The sequence below is a fragment of the Vipera berus genome, assembly GCF_964194415.1.
Source record: "Vipera berus genome assembly, chromosome: 2".
Lineage (NCBI taxonomy): Eukaryota > Metazoa > Chordata > Lepidosauria > Squamata > Viperidae > Vipera > Vipera berus.
The window spans coordinates 19,574,948-19,593,513 of NC_138203.1; the positions used below are offsets into that span (position 1 = coordinate 19,574,948).

General features: G+C 38.8%; 1 protein-coding gene across 1 annotated transcript in view; it reads left to right on the forward strand.

The window, feature by feature from the left end:
* The first annotated feature begins 633 nt into the window (after window positions 1-633).
* Window positions 634-18,566, forward strand: part of WDR70 (WD repeat domain 70) — a 132,848-nt gene continuing 114,915 nt past the window's right edge. The window contains exons 1-5 of the mRNA XM_081318703.1: window positions 634-706; window positions 798-860; window positions 3,500-3,583; window positions 4,331-4,439; window positions 6,205-6,391. Of these exons, the coding sequence (XP_081174829.1) occupies window positions 682-706; window positions 798-860; window positions 3,500-3,583; window positions 4,331-4,439; window positions 6,205-6,391 (468 nt within the window). The 5' untranslated portion in view covers window positions 634-681. The remainder of the gene's footprint in view (window positions 707-797; window positions 861-3,499; window positions 3,584-4,330; window positions 4,440-6,204; window positions 6,392-18,566) is intronic.

Genomic DNA, 18,566 nt, shown 5'->3' on the forward strand with positions numbered 1-18,566 from the left:
GCTTTCCGGCCAGGACTGAGGATTTTTTTTAATTTTTTAACTTACTGTAATTGGGTTTTTAATCAGAGTTATAGGGGTTTTAGATTTTAATTAAGGAAAATTTAATCTATTTTAATTGTTATTAATTTTTGTATTGTAATATTGTTTTCATTACCTTGTGAACCGCCCTGGGTCCTACGGGAGAAGGGCGGTATATAAGTTTAATAAATAAATAAATAAATAAATAAATAAATAAATAAATAAATAAATAAATAAATAAATAATTATTCTGGTGACTATCTGCATTTATCCCCACAGTTTCCTTGGAAATGATTTGCCATTGTCTGCTTCCTAGGACAGAGAGAGTGACTGATGACTTCCAGGGTTCTAACCTGGTGCAGGGGTCTTCAAACTTGGCCCTTTTATGACTTGTGGACTTCAACTCCCAGAATTCCTCAGCCAGCAAAGCTGGCTGAGGAATTCTGGGAGTTGAAGTCCACAAGTCATAAAAGGGCCAAGTTTGAAGACCCCTGCTGGTGCCTTACTCACTACCTTAAACTCGCTCTTTCTGGTCATTTCCCCGCCGGCCACCAGAGGCCTCTGAACTCTCCCAAGCAGGGAAACGCTTCTTCTTCCAAAGCGCCCCTTCCGCCCCGTTGTTTTCTGTGGTGGCTCCGGGGAGAGTTTTAGCTTGCGGTTCGGATGCAGCAGCCCGCGATGGAGAACGGTGAGTGGCGGGCGAGTTGCTTCTCTTCCTATCTCCGCAAAGGGCAACTTGTTCATAGGAAAGAGCGCTGAATGTTCCTCTCTCCTTTCAGACGCCGAGCAGATGGCAGGACCGGATCCGGAGTTGGCGGCTACGATGGGTTTCTCGGGCTTCGGTAAGTTGTAGGAGAACCGTTGGGAAGAGGAGGCGAGTGGTCGGGTGGGATGCAAAGTTTCCTGCAGATCTCTACGTGAATCGGAGCTCCCACCCATCTGGGGGATGGAGGTTAGTCTCTGCAAATCCTGCCCCCCACCCCCCTTTGCAGGGACAGGATGTTTTTATCTGGCCCGGTAGACACCCACTCACCCTCGAAACAGCGAAGCTGTTGGTGGTGCTCAAGAGTTTCGGAAGCCCAGCAATGGATGAGATGGAGGGAAGGGCCTTCCAGATGTTGCTGAATCCCAAATTTTGGCAATCTGTGGCTGAAGAATGCTGTGAATTTTTTATTTTATTTTTTTTATTTTAATTCCATTTATATCCCGCCCTTCTCCGAAGACTCAGGGCGGCTTACAAGCTTAGCAGTAGCCTTCCTTCTATGTATATGCCTGCTTGTTAGGGCTTTCACACACCCACCCAAGCGGCATTATTACAAAGTCAGCTTATTGCCCCCAACAATCTGGGTCCTCATTTTACCTACCTCGGAAGGATGGAAGGCTGAGTCAACCTTAAGCCTGGTGGGATGCGAACCTGCACTAATTGCAGGCAGCTGGTGTTACGGAAGGAGGCATTGTAGTTCAATACCAACCGGACACCCTGCGTTTCAGATTTCTCAGCTTAGCAGCTCTATCTCTGCAATACAGAAATACTGAATTTGGAGGCTCTTTTTATTGCTCAGATTCCTTGCTTTTTTTTGTTTTGTTTTGTTTGCTTCAGAGGGCATTTGTAGCTGTGTTCTGGGTGTTTGTTCTGGAGGACTCCTATTTCCAACTGCAAATTCCATCTTCTCGGTTGTTCTAGTGCTGCTTCTGGTACATATATACTTAGCTTTTTATATTCTGCTGCTTTTTGCAGCAGCTAACTCCTCTGGTCCCTTTCAGTAAGGCTAACCAATATTAAAGGCAACCTTAACCTTTGAACTTTGGAGAAACTTTTAACATAAGCTTCAGGTCTCTGAAAACTTCTGGGTAAAGTTCCTTTTTACCGCCTCTGCCCGAAAAGAAAAAAAATTACAATACAATTAGTTTTTAACCTGCAAAGCCACAGCAAAACAGCAAGCCAGCAACTAAGTCACTGCATAAACACTGCTATCATTGCAAGTGTACTGTGTGGTGCACAAAGTTTAAAAAATGATCTTTTAAAATTGTAGTCTGTTTACCGGTATTCAATAAGTGAATAAAATCAACTCTAACCTACAGGTTTAGAAAGGCTGTTTAATAGCAGCTGGCTGATAAAGCAGTGTTTCAAGCCACAGGTTGGAATCTTTCCTTTCTGCAGTCAGATGCTTAAGTGTAAACATCCTGAATGTTCTAAGAAAAAAAATCTGTAATCTATGTTGTGCTGCCTGGTCCTTTATTTAACCTATATTTTCTGCTGCCATTTAAGTTGCCCATCTGTTTTTCACTCATTTCCTATGTGGATGTATAGGTAAAGGTAAAGGTTCCCCCGCACATGCGTGCTAGTCGTTTCCGACTCTAGGGGCCGGTGCTCATCTCCGTTTCAAAGCCAAAGAGCCAGTGTTTGTCCGAGGACATCTCCGTGGTCATGTGGCCGGCATGACTAGACGCCAAAGGCGCACGGAACGCTGTTACCTTCCCACCGGAGTGGTCCCTATTTTTCTACTTGCATTTTTATGTGCTTTCGAACTGCTAGGTTGGCAGAAGCTGGGACAAGTAACAGGCGCTCACTCATTCGACCCACCAAACTGCCGACCTTCCGATCGACAAGCTCAGCGTCCTAACCCACTGAGCCACCGCGTCCCTATGTGGATGTATATCTAAGTTCTATTATTAATTGTGGAACAATGGAAAAATAGTTTTATTATCCATGGTTAAGTAACTCAATGGTGTGAACACCAGATATATACGTATTTTCTTCTTGATCTAATTATCTCATCCTGAAAATAAATCTGGGAGCCAGTCGGATTCTAGGAGTTGGTGGGATGAAGTAATTTATATATATATAAATTCTTCAGTATATAAGGAGACTTGTTGAGTGAGAGTTTTCATCTGTTGGTTTGTTTCGGGCAATAAAATTGATCATCCTAATTTACTATCTTAATATTTTAGGCTTGCAGATATCAAGCATTTGAAATAACATAGTAAGAGTTTTTAATCTATCAGTAATTTTCTGTTTCAACAAAATCAAGGATATGCTTATTGGGAAGCATTAATTTAAAGTCCATACTTGACTCTCTTTGAAGGTGTCTGATTCACCTTTGCAGGAAACAGATTCTCAGAGAGTCCTTTGGTTTTTGATGAGAGGGCTGGTCTAATAAAGGTTGCAATCTTAAATATATTTACCCATAATAAGTCCCTTTACTTTGTGTACCTTTTTTCACAGTATACAATATAGGATTGCACTCTAAAAATATATTGTTTACTAGAGCATTCCTTAATCTCTGAATTATAATTTTCGTAATTCTCAGGCAACATGACCTGCTGGAACCCTCTGGTCTGCATGAGATTCATCCTGGCAAGGCAATCAGTTCTCACTGAGTTTCATACATTAATTTATATTTTGAAGTTGCCTAAGGATGTTTTCTTTAAATATAGTATCACCTTCTGGGAAATTGGTTTCTTTTTTTTTTCTACCTAGGAAAGAAAGCTCGAACATTTGACTTCAATGCAATGTTTGAACAAACCCGAAGAACTGCCGTAGAAAGAAATAGAAAAATTCTTGGTGAGATACGCTGTACAAAAAATAACTGTACTGTATTTTGTTCTGAGTATTAACTGTACATTTTCCTGTCTGTGTTTATACTGAATTCAGAGAACTAGGGATATTCCTGGATGGCCACAGTGCTAAAAATAAGTTAGAGTTATCAAGATGAGTATGCACATGAAAACTACAGTGTCTATGAAAAGCTTGCTAGTATGTTAGGTGGAAATTTAAGTTTCTTTTTCATTCTGTAATGTAAGGCAAACCAGTTACGTTTTTAAAAGATAAAAATATAAATCGTTGCCTTAATTATTTATTTGATTCAAGTCCTTCACTGTCTCAGAGGAAGTACGGACAATAAAATAAAAACATTGCAGCAATGTTTTAGCAATAAAGAAACAGCAGTGCATGGCTACTAAGGTTCAACTCAGCTCGTTGGATGTGTCTTAGCTTGTTTTACTATCCAAAATAAACCCAGGCTTTTAAAATTTGTGAATTTGTGAAAGACTGGAGAAAAATAATTTGGGATGTTTTTGTTTTATTGGTCTTCTGATAGTTCAGTTCTGAAAACTCTGGGCTCATCTGTTTATATATTTGGAATGGTTAACCAAAGAGGAATTTGCAGATATTTAACTGAGTTTTATTCAATAGGTGGTAGTATTACCTTGAAAACCAGGAGTTGATCATCTTTGGTCATGTAATACGATAATGTTTCACCCCATGACTGTATCAATCCTTGTTTCTTTTTGGTAATCATTTATTGTTCAGAAGAGCGTGAGAAAGAAGCAGCTGAGAAAGAAAAAGAATCTGTGGGCCAGCAGGAAGGTGCTGATTCATCAGCTGCAGGATCACAACCAGTAAAAGCAGTATCTCCCAGGTATAAATATTATCCCACCAAATGGGTCTATGGTTGTTTTTGTCTTCTGGAAAGAACGTACAAGTTCACAAATGAATGAAATATGTAAATAAAATTGAAGAAATAAATTGCAACCAAACCAAGCTGGAGTCAAAGCTTAATTACCCTCTGGAAAGCAGGCAGAATGGAACCCATCTGGTTATCCATTGGCAGGTTGTTCCAAAGAATTTGTCCAGCTCCTGAAAGGCAGCACCATCTTGCTTTGCCTCCCTCCCTCCTTCACCCATATGTAGGGCATAGCTAATAATTTTCCCCCAGGTAGATTGAACTGGTCGGGCCAATTCCAGTGGAGGAATGTAATCCTACAGATAACTAGGGGACAAACGATGTAGGGTTTTATGGGTGATTACCAACATTTAAAAATATATCCAGAAATCTATTAGCAACCAGTGCTGGGTCCAAGACTCCTACCTTGAATGCTGTTCAGTACATGGACTGCTGGATTCTGAAATAGTTGCAGCTTCTCAGTGATCTGCAAAGGCACCCCCTTGTAAAGTACAGTTCATTGCAGGAGTCTAAACATGTTATCGAGGGAATGAGTCACTGAAGCTGGATCCTCCTTTGGGTCACAGCTGGCACACAAGTGGAATTTTGAACCTGCCAGAACTAAATTTTAGAGGACAAGGAGCCAGCACTTTAGCCACTTGTCAAGGAGAGAGTCAACCTAGAACTAAGAAATTTCATGACAGAACAATTAATCAGTGGAATGGCTTGCCTCCAGAAGTTGTGGGTGCTCCATCACTGGAGGTTTTTAAGAAGAGACTGGACAGCCATTTGTCTGAAATGGTATAGGATCTCTTGCTTGAGCAGGGGATTGTACTAGAAGATCTCCAAGGTCCGTTCCATTATTCTGTTAAACTGTATGATATACAAGACAGGATCTGTATGCTGGGCATTACAATTATTGTTCTCATTAAATGCTGTGTTTTTAATTTTTCATTATGTATTGGATGTGTTTTAATAGGCTGTAAGCCGCTAAGAATCTCAAAGATTTGGCATGTGCATTTTATAAATAGATTTCCCCCCCCCCCCTAAAGTGAAGGAGAAAAAGCAGTCGTTCCTCCTGTTGCCTTCAGCATCTTTGAGACAGTTCCATTTTTCTTAGGGAGACCAGCAGAGGGCAGGTTATCACAAAGCTCTCAAAGAAAATCATTTGTTTCCTCCTTGCAGTAATAAAAAGAGTAGCATAGGGAAGCATATTGCAAGAAAAGGTGCTTCATTTTTCCCAGAAATAACTACTTGGCAAGCACGTGGTTAGCTCATCTGTGCTTGCACATCCCTCTGTGCTCTGGCAAACCTTAGACTATATCCTTCTTGCCCATTCTCTTTGTTTTTTTGGCACAGACATTACCCAGTTCCATGCCGTATTTTCTTTTCTTCATTAGCCCCCATTTGAGAAGCTGAAGCTCAAATATTTAATGAGAAGAGTCAGTGGAAAAGACACTGCTGTTGGGAAAGATCAAAGGCAAAAACAGAAGGGGATGGCAGAGGATGAGATTGTTAGATAAAGTCACACAGAATGAACGTGAATTTGGGCAAATTCCAGGAGACAGTGGAGGACAGGGAAGCCTGGTATGCTATGGTCCATGGGGTTGTGAAGAGTTGGACATGACTTAGCAACTGAACAACAACAACAAAAAAGAGAGGGGACAGGTTAGGGACTTCAGCACTTAATAGTCAGAATACCTGTATCAGCTGTTTTGCTTCTTGTAATTGTTCCATGCAGAGAAATGTCTAGTAGTGAAAGTGAAGACAGTCTGGATGAAGAATTTGTTGGTCCCCCTTTACCCCCCAAAGAGCCATTAGATGACTTGGATGAGGAGCTGATTGGCCCACCACTTCCTCCTGGCTACAAGAACGAAGAGGAGGAGGAGGATGACGATGATGATGAAAGTGCCCAGGAAGAAGATGAGGTATAGCTTTTAGTCTCTCAAATTTATGCATGGTGATAAATCATAATTTCTGCCTCATCCTGGTGTGCCCCCTGCACGTAAGGCAAACTAGGTACCTACAATTACTTTTTCTTGTTCCTAAGAATTACGAAGGTAGCCGTAGATATAAAGAGTAACATTTTATCAATATAAGAGAATATTTGTGGCTTAGGGTTGAACTCTAAGGTCCTTAGAGTTCTCTCTAACCTTGGCTGTTTTCTTGCAGATCTTTCATTACCAAACTAGGTAACATCATCAGTGTTAGAAGGGAGTGGGTTATTTTTAAACAAAAAGCAACTGATAACGTTACCTAGTTGGGTAATGAAATATCTGCAAGAAATCAACCAAACTGGGAGAGTATTGAGGACTCTACAGTAACATTTCATTCATGATAGTAATCTTCTCAGATAATCCAAGCATTCCCATTAATTGGGATGAATGAGGTAAGGCTTCAGTTGCAATGATCTTATTTTGCTGGATATAGAAGATGTTGCTGATATACCAGTTGGGGCTTGTGTGGGACCAACAAAATAGTGTTCCAGTATCCTGGTAACTGTTTGACTTAGAAAAAGGGAGTCCTAAGAGCATCTGAGATTGTATTGCACAGCATGGGGCTAGTTCACAAGAAATTGGGCTTATGTGTGCATATTCAATGTATTTTAATGCCCCGTTTTATTAGTGAGAGCACTGAAAAGTCTTACATTTATTCTGGCTACACAGTTGTAAAAAAAGTACAAGAATTTCAGTGTCCTTGATAATGGACCAAGGACCTGAATGCATTGGGCTGTACAATAGATATTTCTATATCTCTTTGTAGTTCATTTCTTCATCTGTCTTTGCCCTTTTAGGTTACTACAAGCTTAGCCAAATAGAGAGAAGAGAGTTGATCCATAGACTTTTAGGGAAAGCCTCAAAGTACATAGTGTATTTGGATCATGGTTTCCATAGTATAGGTAGTCCTCGAATTACGATCATAATCCATGAGGGTCAGGAGTCAGGACAAATGTTAAATAAACTGCTTCAAGCAACAATCAGCCACCCCTGCCTTCCCCAATGCGCTTGTTAAATGAACGTGTGAATGGTTAAGTGGAGCTCTGGTGGGTGAGATCTTGTAGTACCTAGTGTAGGCACAAGCCCATCTGCTTCAGGCCTCCCAAGACCTTCCCCACTCCAAGATACCCCTTGCCCTGATTCCTTCCCCTTGGAGGGGCTCACGCACAGACCTGCCGCACAGCTGACTGGCTTGCCAGTGAAATGTAGTGGGAAGTCCATTCTGCATGCTGCCAAGATCTCCCTGTCTTCCTGGGGCAAAAGAGGGCTGGTTCCTTAGCCTTTTAGAACTTTCTGTTCCAATAAGATGGCCATCAGTAGCCTGCAAAGCCCTTCTAGCTCTTGCTAGGCTTTGGGAAGACAAAGCCTCTTCACTGTTCCAAATGTGCTTTTTCAAAAGGCAACTGGACCTTGTTTTTGTTTTTTCCCCCTTTGAAGACATTTCGCGTCTCATCCAAGGAGCTTCTTCCGTTCTGACTGAATGGTGACGGATGGAGATCTTTCCATCATCCCCCTTTCAGTCAGAACTGAAGAAGTTTCTTGGATGAGAAGTGAAATGTCTTCAAAGGAAAAAACAAACAAACTCCAGTTGCCTTTTGAAAAAGCACATTTGGGACAACTATGACCTGGATGACTAAGAACCTCCATAGACAGATCCTGCATTATAAGGCAGCAGGTGCAAAAACTTTCCCTTACTTTAACCTCCTCTCTCCCCAGAAAGCCACATTTCTTCAATAAAGAAAAAAAAAGCTGGGAGGGACAGACTTCTTGATTTTTCTCACCCCTTCCCCATAGAAACTAAACTCCCTGCCTCTGCCCTCCAATCTCTGTCCCTTTTAAAACCTTACCTTGACTCCAGGCTGAAGAGTAGAGGAAAGGAAGCAAGCAAGCAAAGAATCTTTCTGCAGCTTTTTGTGTTGAGGAATTACAGAAAAATAAATAAATCAGCTCATAAAATTTAGGCTAGAGCAGGGGTGTCAAACTCAATTTCATTGAGGGCCACATCAGCATTGCGGTTGCCCTCAAGGGGCCGGGTGGGTATGGCCAGGGTGGGCGTGGCCTAATGGGTGGGCGTGGCCAGCTCTACATCGTTCGCATCAAGGGTGCCTATGGGGGCCTGGGCAGGAGTGGGACAGATCTGAGGGTCTCTGGCAGAAGAAGGGTCTCTGGGCCAAGACAGTGGGGGCCGTTCCCTCACTGTTTCCAGGATGGCTTCGTGGGCCACATGAAACCACTTTGTGGGCTGGATCCGGCCCCCTGGGCCTTGTGTTTGACATGTCTGGGCTAGAGCACAACACATGCAAACGGATAGATCCTGGGTCCTTATGAATCTCCGCTGTTCGAATGTCTGCCTTTAAGACCCAACTAGGACTTGCTTTTAGAGGGATAGAGATTGGAAACACCTAGTTTGGGGTGGAGGGGAAATTTATGTGACCATGGGGATGATCATGTGACCATGGAGATGCTGTGATGGTTGTAAGCGCAGGGCCTGTGATAAGTCACTTTTTTCAGTGCTGTTATAACTTCAAACAGTTGCTAAATGAATGGTTAAAAGTCAAGGACTATCTCTAGTTGCATGCAGAGGTTTAGGCACCTCTGGTCAAATTATATGTCAGTGGTTCCCCACCTTTTCTTCACCACGGACCCCCTTTAAATACCTTTTGTGGCCACGACCATGGTCACGGACCCCCAAGACTTAACTCAAGATTTAAATCATAACATTTTTTCAAGCCTTCATGCCCCCCCCCCACCCCCAGGTTGAGAACCACTGATATGTGCCAACAAATCTCTCATAGAACAGAAGTTAATACAACTTCTGCTTGGTCCAAATTTAAGAAAGGACCTCTTTGCAAAATGAATGCCTGCTCACTCTATGTCAGGGGTAGGCAACCTTGGCTCTTTTATGACTTGTGGATTTCAACTCCCAGAATTCCTGAGCCAGCTGGCTCAGGAATTCTGGGAGTTGAAGTCCACGAGTCATAAAAGAGCCAAGGTTGCCTACCCATGCTCTATGTGTTCCCCATCTTTTGCCTCAGTAGCAGAGAGCTGGAAAGATTACTGGGTTGTGGTGGATGTTCTGCCGTCCTCAGGAAGCCAGTGGTTCTCTTAGCTAATGAAGATGTATTTCTCTTGAGGGATCATCCCAGAGCAGATTTTATGTGTGGTTTCTCATTCGAGAGGATATACTTCTCCAAATGATACTTGCCATTTTCAGTTTTTAGATGGACTTGTTTTAGTTCTCTCCTCAGAGACCCATCTAGTGATCATTGCTCTGTGCTGTGCCAATAAAGGTTAACAACTACTGTATTATATTGCGGTGGTTTGGACAGAGAAAAGGAATTATGGAATGAAGTCGTACGCTTAATACCCGAGATTCATTCCAGCCTGCTGTAATGCTGATTTCTAGCATTGGTTTCTTTCCAGGCGTTCAATAATATTTTCTTGGCAGCTATGTTTATGGGCTGTTTTTAACAATTGAATGAAGAGATGAGTGAAGCAACTAGAAAGAGCTGGAGATAAACAAGTGCTGTTCATTTATTTATTAAATTTATATGCTGCCCATCTCCATATCCAAAGTGGCTCCAGGCAGCATACCATATGCAAAAATATAACAATATAAAAACATTAAAACATTAAGATTAACAGGAATTAAATAAAATTAGGAGCCAAGTTCAGGAGCTGTATGGAGGTGAGATCTTTTCTCCTATTAAACTAAAATTTTAGCTTAGGGCCACATGGGGTCAGAATTAGTCCATCAGTACCACTAAAAATACTCTTAAAGCTTTAAAAATAAAACCACTGGCATTTTTTCATCATTTTTGTTAGCTTGCAGTTGTTCACTTACATTTCAATGTGTATTACTTATACAAAATTAAGCTACCATTTTTTCTCCCGCTTTCATTTCTTGGAATGCAATTCACATGACTTTTTCAGATGAGTAACATTTGAAAATACTTTAAAATATTTTCCCTTGGAAACTGAAGATATGTATAGAGAAATATATTACATGGTGGTTGTGTTTTTAAGTAAAACTACAAAAGCACCACAGGCAAAAATAACATTTTAACATCCTTTCATAAATCATGTTAATCTGTTTTCTCCAAGGAAACAGAAAATCCAAAAAGTTAAGAATCACTTATAAAAAGAACTTCATTGAGACTTGTTACTCCACCTAACCATACATAAACCTTTCAGTTAAAGATAACAGTGAATTTTTAAAAATATTATTATTAATTAAGATTTTTGTTTCTTTTAAAATACATCTTTTATGAGCAGTTACTGGTGAGCTATTATCTTATGAAGGTATTGTAACAGCAGTGTTTCAAAATGTTAAATGCAATAAAGATTAAAGGTTTAGCCATTCACTTTTATTTTCAGAGCCTTATAATGCAATTACTTGGGGGAGATGTCCATTTAACTCACTGGAACATAGTTCCTACTGCAGAGGATTGTACTATAAAAAGTATCCACTTGTAATTTGAGTGGAGCTGAGATCAGTGTTCAGGGTAGCATGGCTTAGTTGTGGTTCTCTTCCCCTACATGTTTCCATGTTTTTTCTATGTAGATTTATTTGATGTGGAGCTTTTTTTTAAAAAAAAGACTTTTCTATAATATTCACGAACCTAATTCTGACTCTTTAAATTTCTGGATGTCATATTATATAGATTATATAACATGTAGTTTGACATTGTCTTCTTCGGGCTGAGAAAGAGGGAGTGGCCCAAGATCATCTAGCTCGCCATCTCTTGGTTTCCAGACTGATGCCCTTAATCACAATACCAGATAGTCTCTCTTTATTAAGTTTAATGCAGTGAAAAATTAATTAGCTACAGAATCATTTCTACATGCTGGCTTGGGAGTTCTGGGAGTTAAAGCCCATACTTCTTCTAATGGTTAAGATTGAGAAATACTGGTCTAGATGCTCATAAGGTCTTCAGTTTAGACTTTCCATGGCTCTAAATACTTGACTTTCTTAATTTTCATTCTTCATACAAGATTTAAACAGAGGAAATTTTCAAACAGCTTTATATGTGTGTATGTGTATGTGTGTGTTTATATATATATATGGATATATGAAAAGAAAATCTTACCTAATTCCACCAATTTCAAACTTATCCAGATTTAAGTTTTATATTAATTTCATTTCAATGTATTTCTGTCCCCCATAAAAGTTTAATTTGCTGCTTCTGTCTGTGGGAGGATGGAGCAAAAGTCCCCCTCCTTCTCACTTTTGGAGGATTTTTGCTTCTTGGTTTTTTTCCCCAGGAAATCAATTATCAAGTAGAAGAGAGAGAATCAATATTCTTACCCAGTTCCAAACATGTTGTTTACGATCAAGCTTAAATTAGTGCATTTTGGCTTCAGCTGCTTGTAGCTTGGGCTAGACTCTGGAGTGAAACTAGCCTTTCTTCTGCTGGTTTCTGGCGGGCTTTCCCTGGACGACTGGATTGACCGCCATCTCTCCACGATCAGCGGGGCACCCCTTGTTCTTTGTCGCCTCTCTGGGGCGAGGTTAGGCCCATTTATGGTCCCCAAACAGAAATAAATCGGCTGTAGGGTGTGGAGCCCTGCGATCCCTCAGCTGCTGTGCTACTGCACAAAACCCAGAAATTTTCAAACAGCTTTTGTTTTGTTTTTCCTGAAATAAGTATGTGTTAACCTGTTTGCAGTATCAATGGACCAGTGCGTCGTTCTTGTACGACTTAAGCTCTCCATTGGATCTTGGTTTTGGAACACTAAACCCACATTTTTGCAGTCCCCCAAACTTTTAAAATTCTGAATGTGATGAGCACAAATTTATTCCGTGTTGAGATGGAAACGCATGCAAACTAGAAATGGAGCCCTCAACTAAGTTTGTCTTTCTTTAAGCCAAGTTGAAGTGGGAGCCCTGAAATAAGCTTTGCTTTATTTAAAAAGCAAAGAGAGCTTGCCAAAAAAACCAGGGAAATCTACATGCATCTTCTGGCTCTGTTCACTCTATAGCATTAGCCCACCTATTGTGGCTCTTGACACTTTCCCTCCCTTATCCTCTTAAAGGAGAGAGCTGAGTCACTAAAATGTTGTTCATCCTTTTTACCATCTTGCTTCCTAAAGGGTCTCTCTGTGTCTATAAAGTTTTGTATTTTTTTCTTTTGATTTTCCATTTTAAAGCACAGTGCTATTTTTTTTTCTCCTTATTCCTACTTGCCTGGGAAACTGAAAAGAGTCATCTTAGATTCATTTCATATCTCATGACAGTATTGAACTGCAGTTTTCATGCTTAGGGCAAATATATATTTCAAAATTGCATGATAGAATACCTTTTAAGCAAAGCGTAAATTAACTCTCCTGCAACGGGAACAAACTTTCTGCATACTAGATACAAGGAGTTGCCCTTGGACTATTTAATATGTTGTAATGAAGTCCATTAAGCTGATAGCTTTTGCAAAACCAATTTTCATTGAAGATGGCTTGACAAACCTCTTTAGACCCAGGCATTGGAGACGTAGAATAGAAGCCTGAATGCTATATGTTTCCTGGCCCTGACCAACAAGATAGAGACAGGACACAAATATCTCACAATTTATATTCTCCATAAGTTTTAAAGGTTCTTTAATTAATTGTCCATTAAACTATTAGCCTTAAGGCTTATCTTGATATTGACATAGGCAACTTATGCTTTTTCAGCTGTTGCTGCCGTACTGTGATGTGAGGATGAGAGAAGAGAAAAGTCATTAAATACATGGGGACTAATCACATTTACTTGTAATTAATTAATTTAATTTTGACAAAATTAAATTAAATAAAACATTGCTTTGTTCTGGCTTCTGGTCTACCTCTAAGCAAAATAATACTGTACTGGTACCTATTCAAGCTCTGCAAGTTAGAGATGTACGTTCTTTCTAAGCCCTTGGTAGATTACATTGATTTTTTAAAACATGTTTTCCATGAGAACAAGATTAAATTTCTTGCCACTCAAAATTCTTCAGTCATCAAAATAGATTCAGATTGATCCATTTTCCCCTGCAATTGATTCATCTATATGATTTTTTTAATTGCTCCCTGAAAAAAGGAGGTTTACATGGGTTTATAGGCAGCTGTGCCCTTTTGATCCTGATATGAAGGACGTAGGCATTGCAGTAATCGGATCAATTCTTGTTTTCTGTTTTCCAGAAAAAGGCATTCATTTAATGTAAATCATACAGGCAAAGGCCAACAGTCTGAATGACTGATGGATTGGATTCTGCATTCAGTGGAGCAGCTTACAATTAAAAATTACAGTATGATTGCATCATTCAGCCAGATGACAGGGTTTGAGCTAAACTAGGGAGAGCTGAAGATGGATTTGTGTTCACTTATGTATTAAGCTGCATATTTGTGTATATTATTAGTGTATTACATATTTGGATGCCTAACGTTTAGAGCTAGTTGGTGTAGTAGAAAGTGCTGGCCTAGAAAACAGGATACTATAAATTCTAGTCCCGCCATAGACATGAAGGTAGTAGCTAGGTGGCTTTGGCTCAGTCACTCTCTCTCAGCCCAGCCCATCTCACAGAGTTGTTGTTATGGAGGAAAATAGGAGGAGGAAAGAATATTAGGTATGTTCTCCACTTTTGAGTTATTTATAAAAAGAATAAAAGTGGAATAAAAATAATAAATAAATTGGTCTATTTCCCTAAAAAAAATTACTAGGGTTTCTGATCCTTTCTATACTATTTAATCTTAGTTTTAATCGTTTTTAATTGTATATGATGTATTTTAACTTTTAATTTTCCCTATAAACCGCCCTTAGTCCTACGGGAATAGGGCGGTATATAAATTTAAATATAAATAAATAAATACATACTCACATGTAGAGTAGTACTACCTACATGTAGAATTGTACATGTGGTTGCACTGAGATTTTTATATAATATAGGTAAGTTGTTCTGCTCAAGATTCATCCTTTTGCATCTAGCCCTGTTGCACAACCAACCATCTTGAACTTGACTGAAGCTGATGGGCCCTAAAGCTCTAGTTAACAAAATAAACAACAGTTTCCATGTATCTGTAGATTGGAAGAAAAATCTTACTAAAGGAATGGCCTACTTAGCATAAGGGAAGGCTGTCCAAGACCATAGATGTTTGTCATGTTCATAATGTGTCATTACTGCTACACATTCAGGCAGTTTGAGGAGCTGCTAGGAAGCATTAAATATACACTAAACCTGTAGTTTTAAAACTGCAGATTAGCACACAGAAAGCATAAATACATTGGCTAATCATGTATCTGCTACCCTTCATCCTCGTCAGAAAAGCCAGCCATCTGTTTCCAAGTTTTTAGTGAAAGGTAGTCCATGGAGGGATGGATAACTATCTAATAATGAAATTAACCTCGTTGTTCTCATGAAAAGAGAATGCTTGCTCCATTTGGGTTTTTCTATTAATATTGTTAACCTATTAACCTGTTAATAATAGTAACCCATTTTCTAATGTTTAGCCCTTGTAGGGTTTTTGCTTCTGGGAACACTCACGAAATTGATCTGAATTTTAGTCAGGGCTGGATTCTCTCTCTCTCTTTTTCTTGATTCACTGTGGCCCAGCAGACTCACTTTTCTTTCTGGGGAGGCAGTGTGGTAGGTGGGGGTGGGTGGGACTTTTTTTCTTTTTCTTTACAAAACATCCAGACACAAAGGCAGGCTAAATTCACCTTCTGAAATCCCTTTTGAAAAATCAACTGAACACCCATCTCATCATCTGGCAGAGAAAAGCAGCCTTGAGAATGAGGAAGAGCATCACAACTGAGGCCCGAGGGGACTTTTATTGACAGGACCAGACTGGGGTCAGCACTTGCTCATTACCTAATCGTTGTTGCAGCCTTTTTTTCCTTCTCTTCTGTGAATATTCCAGATGATGCGATTTTACCTCCCTGAGTCCATATTTATTTATTTAGATTGTTTTAAAGAACACTCAGATTTATTTCATCTAATAAAATGGAAGAATGTTAAAAAAACATAGAAATGATATGCTTTCTGAAATACAACAAATCCATATCTAACCAAACAAAAAATTGTCCTTTACTCTGTTCCAAGTAAGAGAAGAAGTTATATCATTTTGTATTATTTTGTTTCTACTGCCTGGGTTTGAAACTCTGCAGGCAGAAGTGTGGTCCGTCTGATGTTCTTTTGATATATTTCAGTTCTGTTATGTGAGGGTAACAGGAAAATAGAAAAACAGAAGTACAATTGAGATGTTCCAGGAAGCCACACTTGCAAACTGGATGTGCAGCCCAAATCTCCCTTAAAGCACCACCTCTCCTTCTTCATTAAATTTGAATGTTTGTGATCAAAAGTTGGAAGACATACTAACCCTCTGATTCCTTGTTTCAACAAGCAATAGAATTGCATCCATGTGTGCTCCATGCCAAACTGAAGCCATTGTGAGCTTAATTTATTACATCCTCATGATGAGGATGAAAGTCATTAGACTGCAAAGAGAGGATATGCTAGATACTGAGCAGTTTCACTTTTCTCATGTCTATTACGAAAATAGTCACATTGAAAGCAATGTGGTAGCCTTCCTGGAAAGCATATATAAAGTTACTGCCTTAACTTACAAAAGAATAATTTACAATTAGTCTCATACATACCCCATGGTTTTTTCTTTGTGTGAACATTAGCTGCTCGGCAATTTATTTTATTATATTGCATTACATAAAAATGCATTATTACATGGTTTATAAGAAGGTTAAACATTAATGTTTTGAAAGCAATTTATGAGTGTCATGGGAGAGTCACTAATCAAAATAGTGATCAAATTGGAACCAGCTGTGCATGCAGTATATGAAATTGTCCCTTCCTTCCTTCCTTCCTGTAAGAAGTAAAACATGTAACTTTTTTCTCAAGGTTTCAAAAATATCTCAGAGAGTTTTCAGGAATTTACTGTTTGGCTCCACCTAGTTTCTCTTAGGGCTTAAGGATGGAGTCTAACATAAACTCATCAATTAAAAAAAAATCTGATGAATATTTAAGAATATGGTCTCCATTAATCATACAGCAGATTTCTTTATTTTATTTATTAAATATGCTGTCCATATCACCATCAACAATTTTAAGAAGTTAATAGTTGGTGATAAAGGTGTTTAATAATAAAAAATTCTGGATGGCAAGTGGCCCATTTAAAAAGACATTTTATATGATGGAGTTTTCATTAATTATGGTGAAGTCATTATTAGCACATTGTTTGAGCAGTTTAACCACAAAAAAGTGGCAAAGACCATACATTGAGTAAAAGCTGTTTTTAGAATTGGATGTATACTAAATACTATTTCAAATACTAAAATTTGCAATTATTTTGCAATTATTAAGATGGCGACTAAGTGCAAGCAGGAGAGATGAGAATCAGGCGAGCTGGATCATATGAGAAGCATCCTCAAGAAATTCAAGCCCTGTGTGACAATATCTTAAAGGAACATGAAGAAATTCACCAAATTGCAGGAGATGTCAAACAAATAAATTACAAGGGTGACTTTTTGAAACAGAATGGGCAGTAAGGATGCACAGTATGAAGGTCGTTTAGATAACGACAAAATGAGCAGCATTTAAAATTTTGAGGGGGAGAAGATAAAAGAAGAATAGTCCAATCTTTGGCTCAGTTAATAGGTTGGGAGGAAGAAAAGATGGATTTGGAAATAGTCTATAGAATAAACTCTCAGTATTCTACAATTAGAAAAGTTCCAAGGGATGTGGTAACCCACTTCGTAAGGAGGAGAACAAGATAACAAGTTCTGGAGTTTCATTTCAAGTCTAAATTAAAGATAGACGAGGTGGATACAATTGTCCTGAAAGAAATTCCTGTGAGAATTTTGAGAAAACAAAAAGCCTATGCCTTCTTAAATGTTTGGAAGAAGACTTTCTTGGGACAAGTCGGAAAGGGTGATTTTCACCTATCAAGCACAGAGATTTAAATTGAATTCTAGAGAAAAAGCTACTTTTTAGTCAAATATAAATTAACTGTGGATCAGATACAGGAAATGATGGAAACTGAAAATAAATCTGACCTGGACCCATGCCAAGCAGTAGATACATAAAAACAAGAGGAATCTGAGGGAGACAGCATAGGACTTTGGTACTTTATTTGCAAAATGTTGGAGTATAAATGTATAACTTGAAACATGAGTGGAATCAATGCTCCTTCAAAGCGAAAGAAGGTATTTCAGTAATTTGAGGAAAATTAACTGCTGACCTTATTTGCTTACAAGAAACACACAAAGGACAAAAAATACTTGATTTATAAGAAATTAAGGGAATAGAATAAAAGATTAATATAGTTGTTTTATACATGAAGCTTTAGTTTAAACCAAAATTATTGTTATGAGATGAACATGGTCAGTTTGGTGCAGTTGAAGTGGTGCTGTGAGGAACAAAAACTATTTACCAAATGAAGTCAAAGTGAAATGGATCATGGATCATTATGTTGAAAATTGATATTTATTGGGCAATTGGAATGCAGTAATTTCCCCAATCTTTAATAGAATGTCAGCCAAAGAGATTAAACCCTATCAGAATAAATTATGGAAAGGAGTTTGTTTTTTGAGTTGATGGACAATTTAACATGGTCAGTTCTTGGAGACAGAAAAATGGACTCACTTGAGAATATACTTCTCAGAAAGACACAAATCATTTTCAAGAATTGATATGATTTCAACGAACTTGGCAAATAAAATCTCAAAAGTGGGTATCTTACCTAAATCATTTTCAGGCCATAATCCAGTTCATTCACTACTTAAAAGAAAGATTTCACCTTTCAGATGGAGATTAAATGAGGCTATTTTACAGAAGGAAAAGGTTATAGGATTGTAAAAAAGAAACCAAATGAATAATTTGATAATAATTTGGAGAAAGAGACTTGAGGACTGTTTAAGATGCTAGCAAAGTTGTTACTAGGGGCTACTTCATTCAATACTATCATCAGGCAAAGAAGAAATCTCAAAAAGATGTGAAGGATATTGGATGAAAGTCAAAATATAGAAATTGAATTGCAGAAGACACCAATGGAGTCACAAGTTTTATATCAAATTAAGTTGCTATGCCAACAACTATGTTGACTGTCTGAGAAATAAATACAAATTTGATTTATATGATACAGA